This window comes from Emydura macquarii, unplaced genomic scaffold, assembly GCF_026122565.2.
Source record: "Emydura macquarii macquarii isolate MOO-44397 ecotype Brisbane River unplaced genomic scaffold, CSIRO-AGI_Emac_v2 contig_2768, whole genome shotgun sequence".
NCBI classification, from domain to species: Eukaryota; Metazoa; Chordata; order Testudines; family Chelidae; genus Emydura; species Emydura macquarii.
In genome coordinates this window covers 48,989,453-49,007,106 of record NW_027132905.1, presented here as the reverse complement: position 1 = coordinate 49,007,106, position 17,654 = coordinate 48,989,453, and the positions used below count along the sequence as shown (strand labels likewise).

The following is a 17,654-nucleotide window of genomic DNA, read 5'->3' as shown; positions in this document are numbered from 1 at the left end:
CAAACTTCTCAGGACTCCACCAGACTTCTACTTTGCCTTGAAGCTAACGCTTGCTGCGCCACAGTTCCCAAGAGTGTTCGCCTGGAGTATCCAGCCCGTCAATGGACACTCAGAAATTACCAAGCGTGCTAGCTCCAAAGAGACAGTATGCCTCAGCTTGTTTGATTCAGCTAAGGTGACGTTCCAGTGGTGATGTGGTTTGGAGCTCTCCTAACCCCAGGTTCTAGTCCTGCAGGTTCTTTTGCCTCGTGTGGGTCGATATCACTCGTTAGACTAGACGACCCTTGCGGTCCCTTCTAACCCTATGGTTCTATGATTGTAATAATTCACACGTTGCTCAATATCACACCACTGAGATCTACTTATGGAATTATAGGGTTAGAAGGGACCATCAGAGTCATCTAATCTTACCCTCTGCCAAGATGCAGGATTTGTTGTGTCTAAACCATCCAAAAGCTATCCAGCTTCCAGCCAAGGAGCTTTCACAACCTCCCTAGCCAGTCTGCTCCATTGTTCTGCTGTTCTTACAGTTCGGAAGTTTTCCCTGAGATTTAATCTAAATCTGCTATGCTGGAGTTTGAACCCATTACCTCACGTCCTCACGTCCTCCCCACTTCTCTGCTGGGACGGCTGATGACGAGTGACTACGGCTATGTCTACACTACAGCCTGTGTCGGCAAAACTTATGTCGCTCCGGGGTGGAATACTGCACCCCCCCCAAGTGACATAAATGATACCGACATAAGCGCTCGTGTGCACAGTACTATGCTGGCAGGAGAGCTTCTCCCACCGGCATAGCTTCTGTCACTCGGGGCGGTGGGTTTTTTATGCTGATGGGAGAGCTCTCTTGTCGACATAGCGCCACTTTACCAGATGTGGTGCAGCAGCACAGCTGCATGGGCACAGCTTCAGAGCTGTATGTACAGATAAGGCCTTCATTCCAGTCTCAGTGGTGTGTAGGCCGCAGACCCCAGACACCCGATTCTCCTCTTGCTTACTGTAATTTGACAGCAGTGTAACCCCACCAGGCCTGATCCACCCCATCTCTCCCTGCCCTGCAAAGCCAGTGTGGAACCAAATTACACTAAGATTTGTTTACACTACAGGTTTTTCCCCTCCAGCTAAGTGATGGCTAATTAACTCGAGGTAGCTAATGCATTTATAAAGCCTCCTCTGGACACTGCCGAAGCCTGTGTTCTAGGCTATGTATGTTCACAGTTTACCCTCTCTCGTGTGCGCCATGGAACAAATGTTTGAGAAGCGTCCCTATGAGCCTTCACAATGTGGCTGTTAAATAACTCAAGGTAGTGATCAATTAGCTGAAGGGAAAGACCCTAGAGCAGACATACCATATGGCTGCTTGACACGGCTCTGGCTGGGTATAGGAGCCGTAAAGTGGGAGTAAATCACATATCAATTTAATTGTAAATGTAACAAATTACATTCAGGCCCTTTTACACAGCCCGAGTGGTGCAAAGTGGCCTTGAGCACGAACAAGACTCAAACTAGACCCGTTCTAATGTGGTACCATTTAACCTCCCCTTCACACAGCTGCTCAAAGTTCAAGGTAGCAGAGAATCAGGCCCACTGATGTCAGTCCAGTTACTGCCCGTTTAAATGGGAGGAAAATCAAGGCCACTGAATCTAACCCCCAAAATGTTGCCCCTCAATGACCAAACTAAGCCCTAGAATGGGTTTATGAGAATAAGTCTGGGATTTTTACTGAAGTTGTTATACCAGTGTGAGCACAGTTATACTGGTATAAAGGTAAGAGAAGCTTAGTCCACTTCCCATATTTCCCACTTTACCTATCTTGGGGTAAGTGAAGTAATACGATTTTTCTGTGTAGACAAGCTATGACAATAATAGTACCTGGCCCTTCCACAGCACTCCTCGTTCAGTGCATCCATTCACCAGCTGATAGACACACTCAGGCTTTTAACTCACCAAACATGAGCAGCTGCTCACACAGAGCTCGGTAAAATACTGCAAGAATAAGGACAGTGAATCTGATTCGGAGTTCTCATGTGCATTGGGCTGGGGAAAGTCACCACAGTTGGAGTAGCTCCTGGCTTGTATCGATCACCCACTTAACCTTTTATATCCTGCTCTCCAGAAAGCGTCTTACCACAGGCAGCTGAATTTCATAACATTGGGGGGAGAGAATTCCCCTCTTTTCCAATGATCTGGAGGAGAGGCTGAGTATTCTGCAAGTGAGTTGTTATGCTACTCTTCCATCTCACATGCTATTTTATACTGAGTAACCTCTCTGCCCCTCCAACCTCTCCTGACCCCAAATACTCTAAGTCTTTCAAGACCTGGCTAACACAAAGGCCCACAGTGGGGCGCATATGCCTTTCTGGAGAAGTTTGTGAATTGTATTGACAACTAGACAAGAAAACACATGGCATCAGAGTAGCAGAGATTGGACGTTTCCAGTAGGATGATACTGTCCAGGATTGCAAAAGGGGAACATACATGTAAATAGGAAAGCGACTAACTAAGGGACCTGATTTTACTGTTTTTATTGTGGTGGAATAAATTCTGCTACCATTTACCAGTGTAAATGCAAAGTACTTCATCTCATTTACTCCAGATTTGCACTGGTGCAACAGAGGACAATTTGGCACAGTGCATCTCCACTGACTTCCAGGGAGTTACTCCTGATTTATAACATAGTTAAATCAGAGCAGACTCAGGCTTGTTAAGTTCCTGATTCATGACATGGTTTAAGGTAGATCATGTTGGCTATTCACAAACAGTTCTGAGATTTCTATTCTGTCAAAAGCAGTAACAAAATCACGAAATCACTCCATTCACCAGTCCCATTTCAGGCACACGACTGCTTTGGTTTTTATTTTAATTTTTAGACTATACAGCAAAAAAACATTGCTACATAATAAATGGGATCAACATTTCAAAATGATCCAAGCAAAAACATGAAAATATATTACACTGTGTAATTAAGCAGGCCATACAAAATTTTATTTCTATAAGTGTGTGTATACAATAAACAGAAATTATAATAAAACCATCACATTTTATTGCTTTTACCTTGTGCAAATACGTTGATATTTGGCAGTGAAAGCATCTCTGCAAATTTTGAACAGCTGAGCTTCTCAGTGCCACAGCGCCGCTTTCGATAGAACCGATACTTCTTGTTGTAGCTCCCTAAGTGTCTCTTCAAGCAGTGCACAAACTTCTTGTCACACTCGCAGCTCTGCGTTTCACACCAGCTCCCCAAGCCTGCCAACAAACAGTGAAAGGTTGCGTGTTTGAGCGGAGGGCAGTGGGGATAAGAAGAGAGGCTAGCAACACTGGCTGCGGCTCCAGTGATGGGGACCATAGAAAGGTATGTCTACTCCGTAATCCCAGGATGTGACAGACCCACGTTAGCTTTAATCTACCTAGTTTGGGTCCTGAAGAAGTGAAGCCATGGTAAAGTCACTTCAGCATGGGCCATACAAGCCCACCGAGAACCCCGGGTAGTTATTTGCAGGGTAGTCTGCACTGAAACACATGCTGCTGTGGCTTCACTGCGTTCAGTACCTGAGCCTGCTAGATATCAGATATGTCTACATGAGCTGCAACCTCACCCTGTGACTGCAGATAGCACATGCTGACACCGAGGAGCTGGTCTACAATCAGAAACTCTGTTGTGTTATAACTTGGCCCTGTGGCATCATGGTAAACTGACAGTGTTAAACATGACATAGTGCGTGCTCTAGACAGAGACTGTTGTGTTAACATCATGTTAATTACCTTGACTCCACAGGGGTGTGCTCTAACACAATGACATTTCCCAGTTAAACAAGTCCCTAGAGAGAGTCCTCAACCCAGCATGCAGTTTCCTGGTTTAGTGGCTCGAGAAGCATGTACAAAGATGTGGCTGATAAAGCAAACCATCGTGACACACAGGTTTAGCTCCACTCCCAGAACAGCTGTGTTCAAACTGTCAGACAGCCAGTAGGTTTCCTCTGCATCATTTCTTTTTTGATCTGCTGCTCTGCAAAAAAAAAAAAACTTCCCTCTCTAAGTTGCCTGGCCTCTAGTCGTTATCATAATAAGAACAAACAATAATAAAGCGGGTAACATGACTCTTCTTTGATCCCATTTTCTGTTCTGGGTGTCAAGAAAGTACTTTGCCCCACATCTTACTTGTTAGTTCCACATAAAAGCAGCCCATTAGAATTTCAGTGTTCTTCCCTCTTAGTTAGCAGTCTGCAGCTGAGTTTAACAATCAGTGTTAGTTGTTTGTTGTTCCTAAGTAACTCACCCCAGGACGGAGCTATAAGTGTATTAGGTTACACCTGCACAGCAAAGAAAACGCATGGCAGCGAGTCTCAGAGCAGAGTCCGGCATGGGACTATTTATTTAATCCTGCGCCAATCCTGCCTTCCAATACCCGCTTCTGCATTGTTTCTTGCATTTTTATCCTGCTCCCACTAGCAGAAACTGCAAGTCCCACAAGAGGCACAGATTCCCCTATGCTACTTAAAAATAGGTCAGTTGATATCCTAGTATATAAATCCATGGAATTCAGACAGTTTTGACCACTAAAAAAATTAAACAAACCTTGCTTAAACCATGTAAAAATGTTTTCACTCCTGTTATAGACATCAAAACTCTTTCTATCTCTTGCTTAAATTTAAGCATTGAAATCTTTATTTACCAACAAAAAAAAAAAAAAAAAGTGTTTTCCCACAAATTACTGCAGTCTGGTTTTTTTGCCCAGCCAATCCCCGCCCACAACTAAGTACATTTTACCCGCTCCCGCTATTATGGCAGTAGGTCCTGTGGGACCACAGGATCCCAGTCCCACTGCAGGGCTCTATCTCAGAGCCCGCATCTACAACATCAGGCTTGTAAAGCTCATGCGATGGTGCTAAAGGGAGCCGTGTAGATCTTCAGGCTTGGGCTCTGAAACTTGGAAGCGGGGTGGCTTTCAGAGCCTGAGCCCAAACAGCTATTTTTAGCATTGTAGCTTTAACCCAAGTCTACAGATTTGGGCTCTAAGATTCGCTGCTGCAGGTTTTTTAATGCAGTGTAGACAATTCCCCAATTGAGCATCATCTGTAGTAGCCATTAACGCTTTCTGCAAGTTCCCATCTCGGTTAGTGATTCAGTAAAGTTCCTGAGTCAAATTCAGGTGCGCGTGTACGTTACATGTTAGTAAGTGGGCATGAACTAAACGAGCGTCAGTGAATCCAAGATAGCACAACACACACTGAAAGGCCGCGACGCTCTCAATAACCCTAGCGTATGCTTCTCAGAGACGTAACCGTGCATGATTCACTACTGCATCACTCCAGTTTTACTCCAGCTCCAATTAATCTCCTCTCTGAATTCATCCCATTGATTTCGCATCTCTCCTCACCCGGGTTACAGCAGGAAGCAAATGAAATATCTGTTGGTTTTCCCCTCTTCTGCCTCTTTCCTGTTGTTGGGATTCTGAACTTTCACTCTCCACCCTGCCCACTGCTTAACTGAGAGCAGAGGCTAAGAAAACACATCCTCCTTGTAATCAGTGAGGCCTATGGCCAGGAAAAATCACTATTCAGGACAACACTTAACCACATGCTTAAGTGTTTGCTTGAATTGGGGCCTGCATCCCCAGGCTCAGCCAGCCAGTGACTCTGGTCCTCTTTTCCTGTTCCTTACATACAAGAACAAAAACTCTGGCAGACTGGGCTCAGGACACAGATTTTAAAAGCCAAGGAGCAAAGCAATCTGCTGATTTAGGAGAAGATACAAAACCGAATCACCATCTTTCTGTCCAGGCGCCAACTCACCGCAGTATATTGTTTTACTCAGATAGAAGTAGCTGTACATGTCTGTTATGGCGTTACAGCCATTATTGCTGAGCCTGTCATAGCAGCAGTCATGCAAACGGCAACACCTTAGGAGGGAAGGAAGAACTCAGCAATGAGACACATACATGTAGGTTTAAAACACAAGCAAAAAATCCCCATTGACGCTTTTCCAGTGCATGTAAGAGACATGTTTTGACGCTGGGCCAGATTCTCCTCTAATTTACACTGGAGTAAATTAGGAGTAATGCCACTGAAGTTAATAGATTTATGCTCTCAATTTGTTTTCCATTATATACATTACATGTTGGGTGGAGGGAGGGGAAGAGGTTAACAACACTAAGCACCCTAGGGAAAGCACAGATACCAGGTTTGCTTTCTTTATAGTTCTTCAGCCAAGCCACCGAGCAGGTTTCAAGCTTTTTCTCTAATCTCCTGAGCAGGATGCTCTTCCCTTAGAAAGTCCTAGTAGGACCAGTCAGTTGCCAGCTCATTAGGCTCTGACTTCAGCATTTTAAATAACTTTCACAGAGACAGGGTGGCAGTTGTAGGCTGATTTTCCTAAGGACGCCATGCCCTTCTCTAATTCTTCATTCCATGGCGGGATGAAAAAGGTGCCCCACACACTCCATTCTCTCAAAATCCACCCAAGATAGAAGACCTATTGCTTAGATATTTAGAACTACACTGGATGGTGTGCAACTAAATTTAAAATAGGGAACAACTATGCACTGGTCCTTAGAGATTAACTCTGAGATCTAATAGACCTTTCCTGTGGGTACATTTTTAGGGGCTCTATTGTGCCATTCATCCTTAAAGAGAAATATCTGAAACCAATGAGAAGCTCCTCTTAAAAAGCCCAGTGGAGTGGTATGGCTCTGATTCCTTAATTCTTCAGTTCCAGAGGGAAAAAATGCCCTTGTATCTAAACTCAAAGGAAGGTGGTAGCCTTCCTCCTAACTCCAACACTCGGGGACACCCCATTCTAGGAAATATGGACAGGTAGATGCAGCTATCATCCTTGGATGAGCTGGTGGAAGAACCTTTCTTTATGAATCCCGGCTCCTTAATAACTCAGATCAACCTCATCTTTGACAATGCATTTCAGTTGGTGTGGACGGACATACTTCCAGTGACTGAGAGAACTATGCCAGTTTACAAAGATGAGTATCTGGCCTATTGGCCTTACTTGATGGAAAGCATCTTTGGTAAATACAGATTTGGGGTAAAGTTTTCAGATGTGCTTAAGGGATTCGGGAGCCTACATTCTATTTTCAAAAGTGATTTAGGCAAAGAGGGTCAGATTTTCTAAAGTATTTAGGGGCCTAAAGAAGCAGATAGGTACCTAGCAGGATTTTCAGAAGTGCCCATGTTCTTAAATCCTATTGATGTTAATGCAAGCTAGACTCCTAGGCACTTCTGAAAATTCCACTAGGTGCATATCTGCATCTGTAGGAATGAAAATGCCTTTGAAAATCTGACCTTTGAGCCCTTTTGGAAATGTTACCCTAACCAATGTTCCTGGCAGGCTTTTTAAGACAGCAACTTACTGATCCGTGGCATCCTTTGGCATCCCTTTACCACCCCATCCGCAGAAACATCCGTACATGGAATAATTCCATATGGCGTTTTTCCCAGTTACTTGCTTAATCATCCTTTGAAGCTCCAAGAGACTCCCCTGTGTCATAACGGGGCCTGGAAAACAGCCAAAGGGAATCCAGCACTGAGAGGGGAGGTCTTCCCGAAAGAAATGACACTTATGCCTAAGTCTTTATCAAGCTGCTTTGTGAGCACATCAGGTAGAGTTACCAGATGTCTCGACTTAATAGGGACAGTCCTGATATTTGGGGTCTTCTCTTATATAGATGCCTATTTCCCCCATCCCACGTCCCGATTTTTCACACTTGCTGTTTGGTCACCCTATCATCAGGCCTGATTCTTCTTGCATTTAAACTGCTTTTAGATTCATAAGAACAGCCATACTGGGTCAGACCAATGGTCCCTCTAGCCCAGTATCCTGTCTTCCGACAGTGGCCAATGCCAAGTGCTTCAGAGGGACTGAATAGAACAGGTCATCATCAAGTGATCCATCCCATCAGCCATTCCCAGCCTTTGGCAAACAGCAGCCCCCGCCTATCCTGCTAATAGACATTGATGGACCTATCCTCATGAACTCACTTAGTTTTTTTGAAACCTGGTTATAATCTTGGCCTTCACAACATTCTGTGGCAAGGAGTTCCACAGATTGACTGTGCGTCGTGTGAAGAAATACTTTCTTTTCTTCATTTTAAACCTGCTGCCTATTAATTTCATTTAGTGACCCCTAGTTTTTAGTTATGAGGAGTAAATAACACTTCCGTATTTACTCTCTCCACACCAGTCATGATTTTATAGACCTTATCATATCCCCACTTAGTCTCAAACTCAGACTACAAGGTCAAAAGGAACCATTATGATCATCTACTCTGACCTCTTGCATAATGCAGGCCACAGATCTTCACTCACTCCTCAACTGAATAGACCCCTAACTTAAGACTAAGTTATTGAAGTCCTCAAATAATGATTTAAAGACTTCAAGGTACAGAGAATCCACCAGCAAGTGACCCGTGCCCTATGCTGTAGAGGAAGGAGAAACCCCCCTAGGGCCTATGCCAATCTAGGGGAAAATTCCTTCCCGACCCCAAATATGGCAATCAGCTAAACCCTGAGCATGTGGGCAAGACTCACCAGCCAGACACCCAGAAAGAATTCTCTGTAGTAACTCAGAACCCGCCGCATCTAACATCCCATCACAGGCCATTGGGCATATTTATCGCTAGTAGTCAAAGATCAGTTAATTGCCAAATTAAGCTGTCCCATTTATGGACCTTGCAGATCTCTTGTGGATCTTCTCCATGGACCCAGTTGTGTGTTCCCTTGCTTGACATGGCAGCCAGACCCATGGAGTTCAGCTTGTGGGTCAAATTCCCCCTACATTTAAACTGGTGCCACCCCACTGATTTTAAGTGGAAAGAGAAGTAGATCCAGATGTGCAGAATTTGGAGGCAGGCTTCATAGCAAGTTATTACAGTTTTCAGCCCTCAGACCCAGCCAGCATATTCCCCAAAGTAATTGGAAAGAGTCAGGGAATTAGTGGGCCTGGTTCAACGATGACATAACTCCATTGACATCAATAAAGTCACTGATCTCACGGACAGGTGTAAATATATTGAACTTACCACAAGCAAACAGCACAGCAAATACAAAGAGATTCTTCATCTCCATGCAGGGCCTGGAAGAAGAAACCCAAACACCCTGATTTTCCATTCAGGCAAAGAACTCAGTGATACACACGAACATCCAGGGATGGGCAGCCTGATAGGCCACTGCACAGACAGCAGCTGAGAAGGGAGCAGAAGCAAGGTTTTTCTATCATTTGAACTACTGGAGCGTGAGCCCCCGGTCACAAGGAGCAGAGATTATTCTCTAAAGTGGAGATTTAGATTCAGAGCCTAAACCAGGACGGGTGAAATCCAAACACATGCAGCAGTCACGTGTCTTCTCCCCCTCCCCACCCATCAAGAGTTACACGGAAATCTCTGCGCTACGTGGAAAGCAGAAATCTGGGGGGAGGGGGGGGGGGAGGGCACATGACCCCCCCATGCATCACCTCTAGAGGGCACAAATATGCTTGCTTGCCCCTGGTGCTAAAATGCCTAGTTACAGCTCTGGCCAGGATCCGCTGTTCCAGACTGGTGGCACCACCCCGCCCAGCCTCTCCTCGCTCTTCGGAGAGCAGCTCCAGTCTCTTCGCAAAGGCTGCTAAGCTGCGCGCGTGCTGACCAGCAGCTTAGACAAGTTTAGCCCGGCTCCCAGCTGGGGCAGCAGGAGGCTCCTTGTCGGCTTTCACTATAGTATTACTCACTGTGGATCCTAAGGGCCCCAGATGGAGTCTCCAGAGACACATCCAGCAAGTGCATCCTTTAGAACGGGAACCCTGCTAATCCCACACTTTTATCCCTTTCCCCAGGCTCGACATGTCAGAGCAGATGCATCCCTAATGCAATCCCCAGTGACCTTTGGTGTGACTGCATTAAGGATGGATCTGGCTTAAAGCCAATAACGATTCAGATATTTTCCAATCTCCAACCACAGCCTCTCGGACAGTTTAACTATCGGACACAAAAATGATGGCAATATCATTGGTCAGTCTCTGCTCACCTTTTCTGGGCTGGGGAAAGTCTCTGCAGCTCAGGGTGTCTCAATGACGGATAGTGACAGATTTACCTTATATAGAAGATCTGTCCCTTCCTCCTGGGAAGTCTCTGACCACATCTATGCTGACCTTGTTAGTTCATATTCAGACTTCATGGAATTTCCGCATCATGGCTTCTCTGTCACAAAAGGTTTCTGTTCCTTCCCAGCTGAAAGGAAGAAGGGTGTTTCCCAGGCAGGGCTGGGTCACTGAGGAGACTATGCTACAAACAGATTGTAGAACAATCAGGAGATCAGACATAATAGATCATCATGTTATAGCCGATCCCCACAGGCCCCCTGCCTCTCCGGGTCCTGGGTGGTCTCACCCCTCCGCAATAAACAGAACTCTCAGGCTTCACCGGGGCAGTCACCTGTGCTTGTTTATTGACAGTGTGTAAGTACAGACTCCACTCCCTAAGTGGGCCCACTTGGTCCCCCACGGCTTTGGGCTGCTCACCCTCTCTTGGCTAGGAGACAAACTAAAGTGCAGAGCTTCTACCCTCATCCCTGGCCATGCATCTCTCTGGTTCCTCCCTGGCTGGGTTTATATGCACCCTGTGGCTAGGTGGACAGCTGTTCCCACTGGCCTCATTAGGCACATTCCTGGCTTCTTCTAATCAGCCCATTCAGCTGTGGGATCTTTCCCTGCCTTCTGGGGCTCTGCCAGCCCACTTTACCTCAGCCCAGGCAGCAGGGGGGGGGAGGCAAAAGCACCAAGGGGCTTCCCCCCTCCACTCTGCTACCCATGTACAGAATTCTGTTCATCTAAAGCCCAAATCAACACCAACTGATGCCAACCAGAGTCTTGCTGTTGGCTTGAAAGGCAGTTGTATCAGACCCCTGAAGAGGTAAGGAGCTGAGTCTGAGAAGGGTAGATGGTGAATAGACAACTTGCTAGGATCCTGCTGCTGCCCCATCTAACCTGTAGAAACCTTTACCAGTCCCTACATCACAAGACACTTATGCAGTGCTGTGTTTTCAGAAGGGATAACGGTGGAATTCCTTCCTGATTCTTGTCTTTACCAGCTTATGCCCTGAAGCGGGACATTTGATTTCTCTTAATCCCTTTGCTTACAATAGTTAGTGACCATGAAATCATCCAGACGGTCTATACATTTCACAGCCAACATCTGTTGACTCTGAGTGAAGGTTCTTAAGCTGTTTCCCCCCCATTGGCCATCTGAAGGATAAACTGTAAGACCTGGGAAGCGTCTAAAAATCCTCCAAGGCACAAGAAACTATCTGAGTTGCAAAGCAAACTTTCTCACCACATACTCCAGCAAATTACTGACAATTCTTAGGTCAAGAGTCCTCCCACAGAGTCCAATGACTGTTTTTCAGACACAGAGAATGAGGTGAGCAGGAGGAGAGAGACAGAGGTACCTTGGGATGTTTCTCCCTCCTTTTTTAAAGTTTCAGTCCCTTATTCAACAAGATTTCTAGCTCAGACCCAGGAGACAAAGAGTCTATGTAGAAGGATGTTCCTTGCTGGCTTTTGTCGGCTGTTTGAACTTCCTTTGTTTTTCCTCCCTGCTTGATGACTATGTTAAATGCAAATTAAGACAAGCACACCTATGGTTAGGACAAACCTAAACTTTTGCCTGGGCAGGGCTGGGGGGTTTGGAACATGTGTAAATAACACCATACAGGGGAATCTTAGAACTTCACATACAGCGTTGCCACGCATATTTTACCAGGACAATAACGACCAGCAAATTAGGAGTTTTCAAATGATACGTGATGAGGCATACTTGTACAAAGATTATTACAAGTGTGTGTGGGGTGTGAAAACAGAGGTGTATTCCATCACAGTCGCCTCCCTGATGTTCTCTGCAGCGGCCACACCCTGAAATTCCAGCTTCTTAAAAATTCATCTTTTACAGCAACTAGTAAAAAGGGCCCCTCCGTCTATGCCCCTTGTAGAACCCTTTGCAGCTATCTCCCTCTCCCATCAAGCAACTAGTCTTCCATCTGCTCCTAATAAACACTTCAGTATCATGTTCCCGTCCGGAGGGAAATGACGAGGCATCCTGACCCACTCACTGGCATAGAGACCCTTCTTTCTCTGTGGGATTATTATTCATCAGCCCTAGCTGAGATTAGGCCTTTGTGCCGGGCATTGAACACACGCCAATGGACTGTCCTTGCCCCAAAAAGTGTATAGACTAAATCTGCAGGGATTAAGTGGGGTTGAAGCAGGTCATTGGCCTTGTGGTGATCCTGCACATTCACCTCTAGTGACTAAATACTTGTTTCTAAATCTTCCTGTGCAGGTAAGAGCTGGTCTCTGAAGACCTTTAGACTGAAAGCTTTACTCACCAGACACAAGGGCTATTAGCAGAAGCCGCCTGCCCAGAGAGTTACACAGAGCGGTAGGCCTGGTAATTGGGCTCAAATGCGTGGGCAAAGGCATGAGATTTCTGACAATGGCAGGCAAGGAAAAGACACTTTTCCCGTTCTCCGTGTGGTTCCCACCAAGCAGGGTGGTTCCCCGATTTACAGAAAATGTTTATAGAACTTCATAGCAGGGGTGTTGAGCTGCTGGAGTTCCTCTTGGTCTAACCTAAAGTGTAGACTTCCCTCTTACTATACTGGATGGTTTAAACTGAAATCAGACAAAATTGAAATAGTGGAAATCCCCCAATGCACTGAAACGGCTTGAGTAAGGGTGGTGGGTGAGGAGGAATGTAGCCTTTTAGCCAACTTACTATGATGAAAATACATTTAAATGCTTAAGCATCCAGGCCTGAAAAGCCTGATGCATTCTACTGTTATTTACAGTAGCAAGGGCAGGGCTCCATTGTGCTAGGCACTGAATAAACATTAGGTCGGACTATTTCTGCCCCTAAACAGACAAGGCAAGGAAGTATTACCATCAGCCCTCTATTCCAGCTGGGAAACGGAGTCTCTGAGAGATTCAGATCCAGATTTTCAAGCACGCTCAGCCTCCATTTATGACCATAAATGTTTTCCCCAAGGTCACACGGAGTCTGTGCAGAGCAGGGAACTGACCACACGATCAGCCTTCCTTACCAAAGAACAACTCTAAGCGTAATCATCAGAAATCATGTCACTGCCCAGATTAATCCCCCCCCAAGAAAAGGAGCAGAGCGAAGTCCCAGCAGTCCACTCCAAATGCAGAATGAATCAACAGCCCTCCAGTTAAAAAAGGCCGCAGGCCTGCTGCTATACCCCGCTATATGTGTGATTGTGACACACATGCCAGGCTAAGGGTTCTGAACTGAATCATGCTTCTGCTTTCTGAGAACAGAGATTCGGTAGGTGATGTTCTTCCCTCTGATGTACCACACACCCAGTATCACAGCCTGGGGGGGGGGGGGGGGGAGCAGTGTTGCCGGAGAAGCTGGCATTTGGTTGAGATGTAAAATCAAGTCCTTACCCCCTTTCAGCCATTAAAGATCCCATTGTACTTTCTGCAAGTGGAGGTGAGTTAGCCCCTAGAGGCACATTTCAGTGTCGGTAGCTAGCAGGGGTTGAAGTTCTAGCTCAATGTAAGGTCCTAAGGGACCTTTAATCAGCTCTAAAGGGACTGCAGAGAGTTCTCCCAGGGCTTGTCTACATGTACAGTGCTGCACCGGTTTGTGGGCTAGACCTGGCCCCAGTATGGCTGGTTTTACACCACCCATGTCCCCAACCCACACCTCTAGGGTTGGGAGATGGTAGAGCCAGAGAACACCGCACTCTGGTCTCTTCTCAGCCAGCTCCGTGATCTCTAGGGTCCTGTGGGTTGTATTTCTGTTGGGTGAAATTCACACCTATGCAGATTCCAGGCAAGCCAGAGCAGGTTTTTTCCCTTGTATCTCTACGATTCTTTCTCTCAAAGGGAAATCTCCTGAAGGCTTTCAGTTGTACCATCTTTAATGTTCTTGTCATATCAAGTGTTGTTCCAGCAGCACACTCCTGAACACCTAATCAAGCCTGCCAGGGGAATTTCATCCCCTTGGTGCTTTCACATCAGGGAGCCCATACAATGGAACTCATTTTCCAAGTGCTCTTTACCTGCTAAGCCTCAGGGTATCACTCCCCACTGAATGATTTTGCACAGAGAGGCTGTTGTTTCAGGGAGCCACAGGGCCCAGCAGAGGGGGCTTCTTCCTGCTCATTGCACAGCTGGTTACAGGAGATCAGTGGTTTTAAAGACACCGCTTTACATCTTACACAAAGGCTTCGCTTCTGTGCTTCAGCGGGCTTTCAGTGGGTGCCGCAGAAACCTGCCCGGCTAGCAGGGAAGTGGTTACAGCTTCCTGACCCTCAGGGCAGAGCTGCATTTCCTCGAACCCTGACATCGGCCAGAGCAGCTGGGGCCAATTTCAAGAAAGCCCAAGTCACGCACCAACAAAACTAGCAAAGCCTAGTGGAGAACGCCATGGAGATCCCAGGCTATATTCCACTGGCCCTGCTGCTTTGTGCTCCAGTGGAACACCTGAAAGCTACTAATTGCCCAACGTCCCTACCTTTCAGACTGCCAAAGCCGGATGGCCTTGATACCCAGCGCACAACTTTACCATGCCGCTGCTGCTCAAGGACTAGGAGAGCTAAGCAGCCGTGAGAAAGAAAGCTGGGGGGTTTCCTCTGTCTATATGAATAAAGCTTCCTTTATTTCAAGTTTACCCTGGCGTAATGTGCTTGTAAAAACCAATGTTTTCAGAGTGCTGCCCTGACGTGCTAAGTACATCGGGGGCAGAGCCTCAGCTGGTTTAAAGTAGCAGTGCTCCACTGAAGCTGTATTCCTCCATCCTCGCCGCTCTCTTTCTTCTGGGCACCAGTCAGGAAAACCCTGGAGCCTGAAGGATTTCCTGCGCCCTTTTATGGAAAAGCTAAATCCTGCTGGCGACTCATCCACAGAGTGCCGATATTATCTTGCAAAGCATAACAAGATCCCCTCTCCCCTAGACATAAATAGATAGGGTTGCAAGATTACACATGTATCTTGATGGCCATTTCTGACACTCTGCCTCGGCCAGTGCTCTACAGTGGAAGGATAATTCCCTGCAGCATAATGAAGGACCTGAAGAGCACATCCATTGACGTTCAACCTTGAACTGGACCAGAGCTCTAACTACAAGTGCCCGAATGTCACACAGCTGGCGATAGGACTCCAAACTCACCTTCCATTTCCACTTCATGTCCTCTTGGCCTCCATTCACATGCCTATGTGGGTTACCATTACACCAGTTCATACACGTAGACTCAGTTTTTAAAGTCAGAAGCAACCGTTATGATTATGCAGTCTGAGCTCCTGCATAACACAGACCACAGAACCTCACTCAGGACCTCCTGCACTGAGCCCCATCACTTGAGGGTCAGTATCTGTTTTAGAAAAATATGCTAGGGCCCAATCCAACTTTCAATAAAGGCAAAGGAAATACTCCCAGTGACAGCCAGACAGGGCACTTTGCTTTATAAAGTTGAGTGCTTTGGCCAGCCTCAAGCAGAAGGTATTTCAGCATCTCCCTTGGTTGGGGACTTAGCTACAGTGAGTAGGCGTCAGCATTTGGAAACTTCCCCAATCTTCAGTTCTTTCTCCTGCTGTTCACTCCAAAGCACCATTCTTCTCCTGGGAAATTCAAGCCCTGGCCACATGAATGTAGACTTTTCCTGAATTAAACCCCCCTAGCCTGGGCTTATCTGAGGACACAGAACAAGCGACAGGACCCACAAGCCTTCTGAAGCCTTGTGTTGCTCACAGAATGATTTACTAGCTGAATTAGATATTACAAAATGGAATAAAATAATGAAATCCTCTAACCCAGTCTCAGATTTTCAGCCCTCATTTTTCTTTTACATCAGGCCAACTGGACACCATTTGAACTGTATGAGTAGGTCTACACAGCAGAGAACCCGGGGCGGGCCCGTGCTAGCTGACTCAGGTTCATGGGGCTCAGGCTGCAGGGCTATTTCTTGTAGACTTCCGGGCTCAGGCTGGAACCAGAGCTCTGGGACCCTCCCAACCCACAAGGTCCTAGAGTCCAGGCTCCAGCCCAAGCCCAGATATCTATACAGCAATGAAACAGCCCCACAACCAGAATCAACTGATAAGGGCCAGCCACGAGTTTTTCTTGGCTGTGTAGACATGCCCTATGAGATCACAAGTACGCATCTGGTTTTGTAACATTAATTAATCTCATGCTATCTGAATGTCAGTTCCCCTTTAGGAATTGGCACAAAGTAATTTCCTTAATAGAAATAAATTAAAATAACTCTGAAAGCTGATTTTCCACTATTTATGTGGAAATTACAAACCAAATCTATTTGTAGAAAAGCAGACTCCCCGGTGAAGCATTCTCTTGTGGCTAGATGGGGCGTAGCAGGCTCGCCTTACCCATGGCCCCCTGCCAATAGTCGCTCCAGTCCTGCAGTGGTCTGCCTCTTCTTGGGACTCGACGCTCCAGCCCCGTCCCCTTCTCGGGTAACAGAAAGTCCAATAAATACCAGATCATTCTCCTTACAAAAGGTCTTTGGCCCCACTCTGGGTCCTGTGGTCCTTACACCCTCTTATCTCTGGGCTCTTAGTCATTCTTATCCCCTTCTCAGGGCTTGATCATGCACATTCTTATGCACGTACTTAACTTTAAGAGCAGTTCCATTAAGTTCAGTGGGACTCCTCACTTTTGTAGTAAAGTTAAAACTCTTGTAAACGTTTGCAGAATCGGGGCCTTAAGATACTTATAGGAGGCCTCAAAAAGTTTATCCAGGAGTGGTTGGTTTTTTACATAATAGCAGATGCTGACTAATTTTCCCCGGAGGACTATGCCAACTATGCCAACTCCAGGGAAGGACCTGAAATACGGCATCACACCTGGAAGCTGACATCTGACTTGCAGCTCTCTCAACCCCAATTTCCTAGGTTGAGGATGTGACTCTAGATGCAATGTCCCATTTCAGGATCTCCAGCGACCCCCAAGATCCTCCAGATAAGTCAAGACCTGGGATTGCTGATGAAATAGAAAACCATTAGAAGAAAACTTTTGACCCTCCACAGTTGCCAGAGGAGAAGGAAAAAGCAAAGACAAAATAGCCATTTTTTTTAGTTTGGCATTTCAGCCTTCAAGAGACTCACTCCCAACTACTGAGCATCAAATATTCAAGCCTCCTGTTGACATTTATGGCAAAATGAATCTGTCCAGTCCCATGAGGAGGAGGAGAAGGAAGCAGCTCTGGAGTGGGGAATTGAAGAACATACCCAGAATGTGATCCCCTTACCTGCCGTGGCAAGATAGAGCACCTGGACAGCTTTGCCCTTCACTTTAATGCACCATTGTTTTATACCTCTAAAATAAGTGACCTTTAACAACCCAGGAAAAAGGGTGACTGGAGAGAAGCCCGGAGATAGGATCATCCTCTCTTCATGTGACTGGGGAATTATCTTATTTGAGAAATCAAGCAGAGAATGCAGATGTGGTCTGAGCTATATACCAGCCAAGCGCAAGGCGCATCTCAGCCCATAGCTCCTGGTTTTCTCAAAAGGGAAGATCGCCACCCCTTCACAACAACCGCCCCATAACTCCAGCCTCTGTCGCTGCCACAGGTATCCTTTTGAGCTCTTCTGCCTGATTTCTCAAGCCAGGAGGGATATGCCAGCAGGTA

The 17,654-nt window shown here is 46.3% G+C and overlaps 1 protein-coding gene across 5 annotated transcripts; it reads right to left on the bottom strand.

Annotated features, from left to right (window-relative positions):
* Positions 1–2,822: 2,822 nt before the first annotated feature.
* On the bottom strand, positions 2,823–10,559 carry LOC137165966 (basic phospholipase A2 Tbo-G6D49-like). 5 transcript variants are annotated; one of them, XM_067567513.1, is made up of 6 exons: positions 10,504–10,559; positions 10,011–10,267; positions 9,029–9,190; positions 7,361–7,505; positions 5,793–5,899; positions 2,823–3,246 (listed from the first exon to the last, which is right to left on the bottom strand). In XM_067567513.1, the coding sequence occupies exons 3-6, from the start codon at positions 9,114–9,116 to the stop codon at positions 3,035–3,037; spliced, it is 552 nt and encodes a 183-aa protein (XP_067423614.1). In that variant the 5' UTR covers positions 9,117–9,190; positions 10,011–10,267; positions 10,504–10,559; the 3' UTR covers positions 2,823–3,034. The 5 variants fall into 5 exon arrangements, with proteins under 5 accessions (XP_067423614.1, XP_067423616.1, XP_067423613.1 ...); XM_067567515.1 differs by having other exon boundaries at positions 9,029–9,081; XM_067567512.1 differs by having other exon boundaries at positions 10,077–10,267.
* Between the last annotated feature and the right edge of the window lie 7,095 nt (positions 10,560–17,654).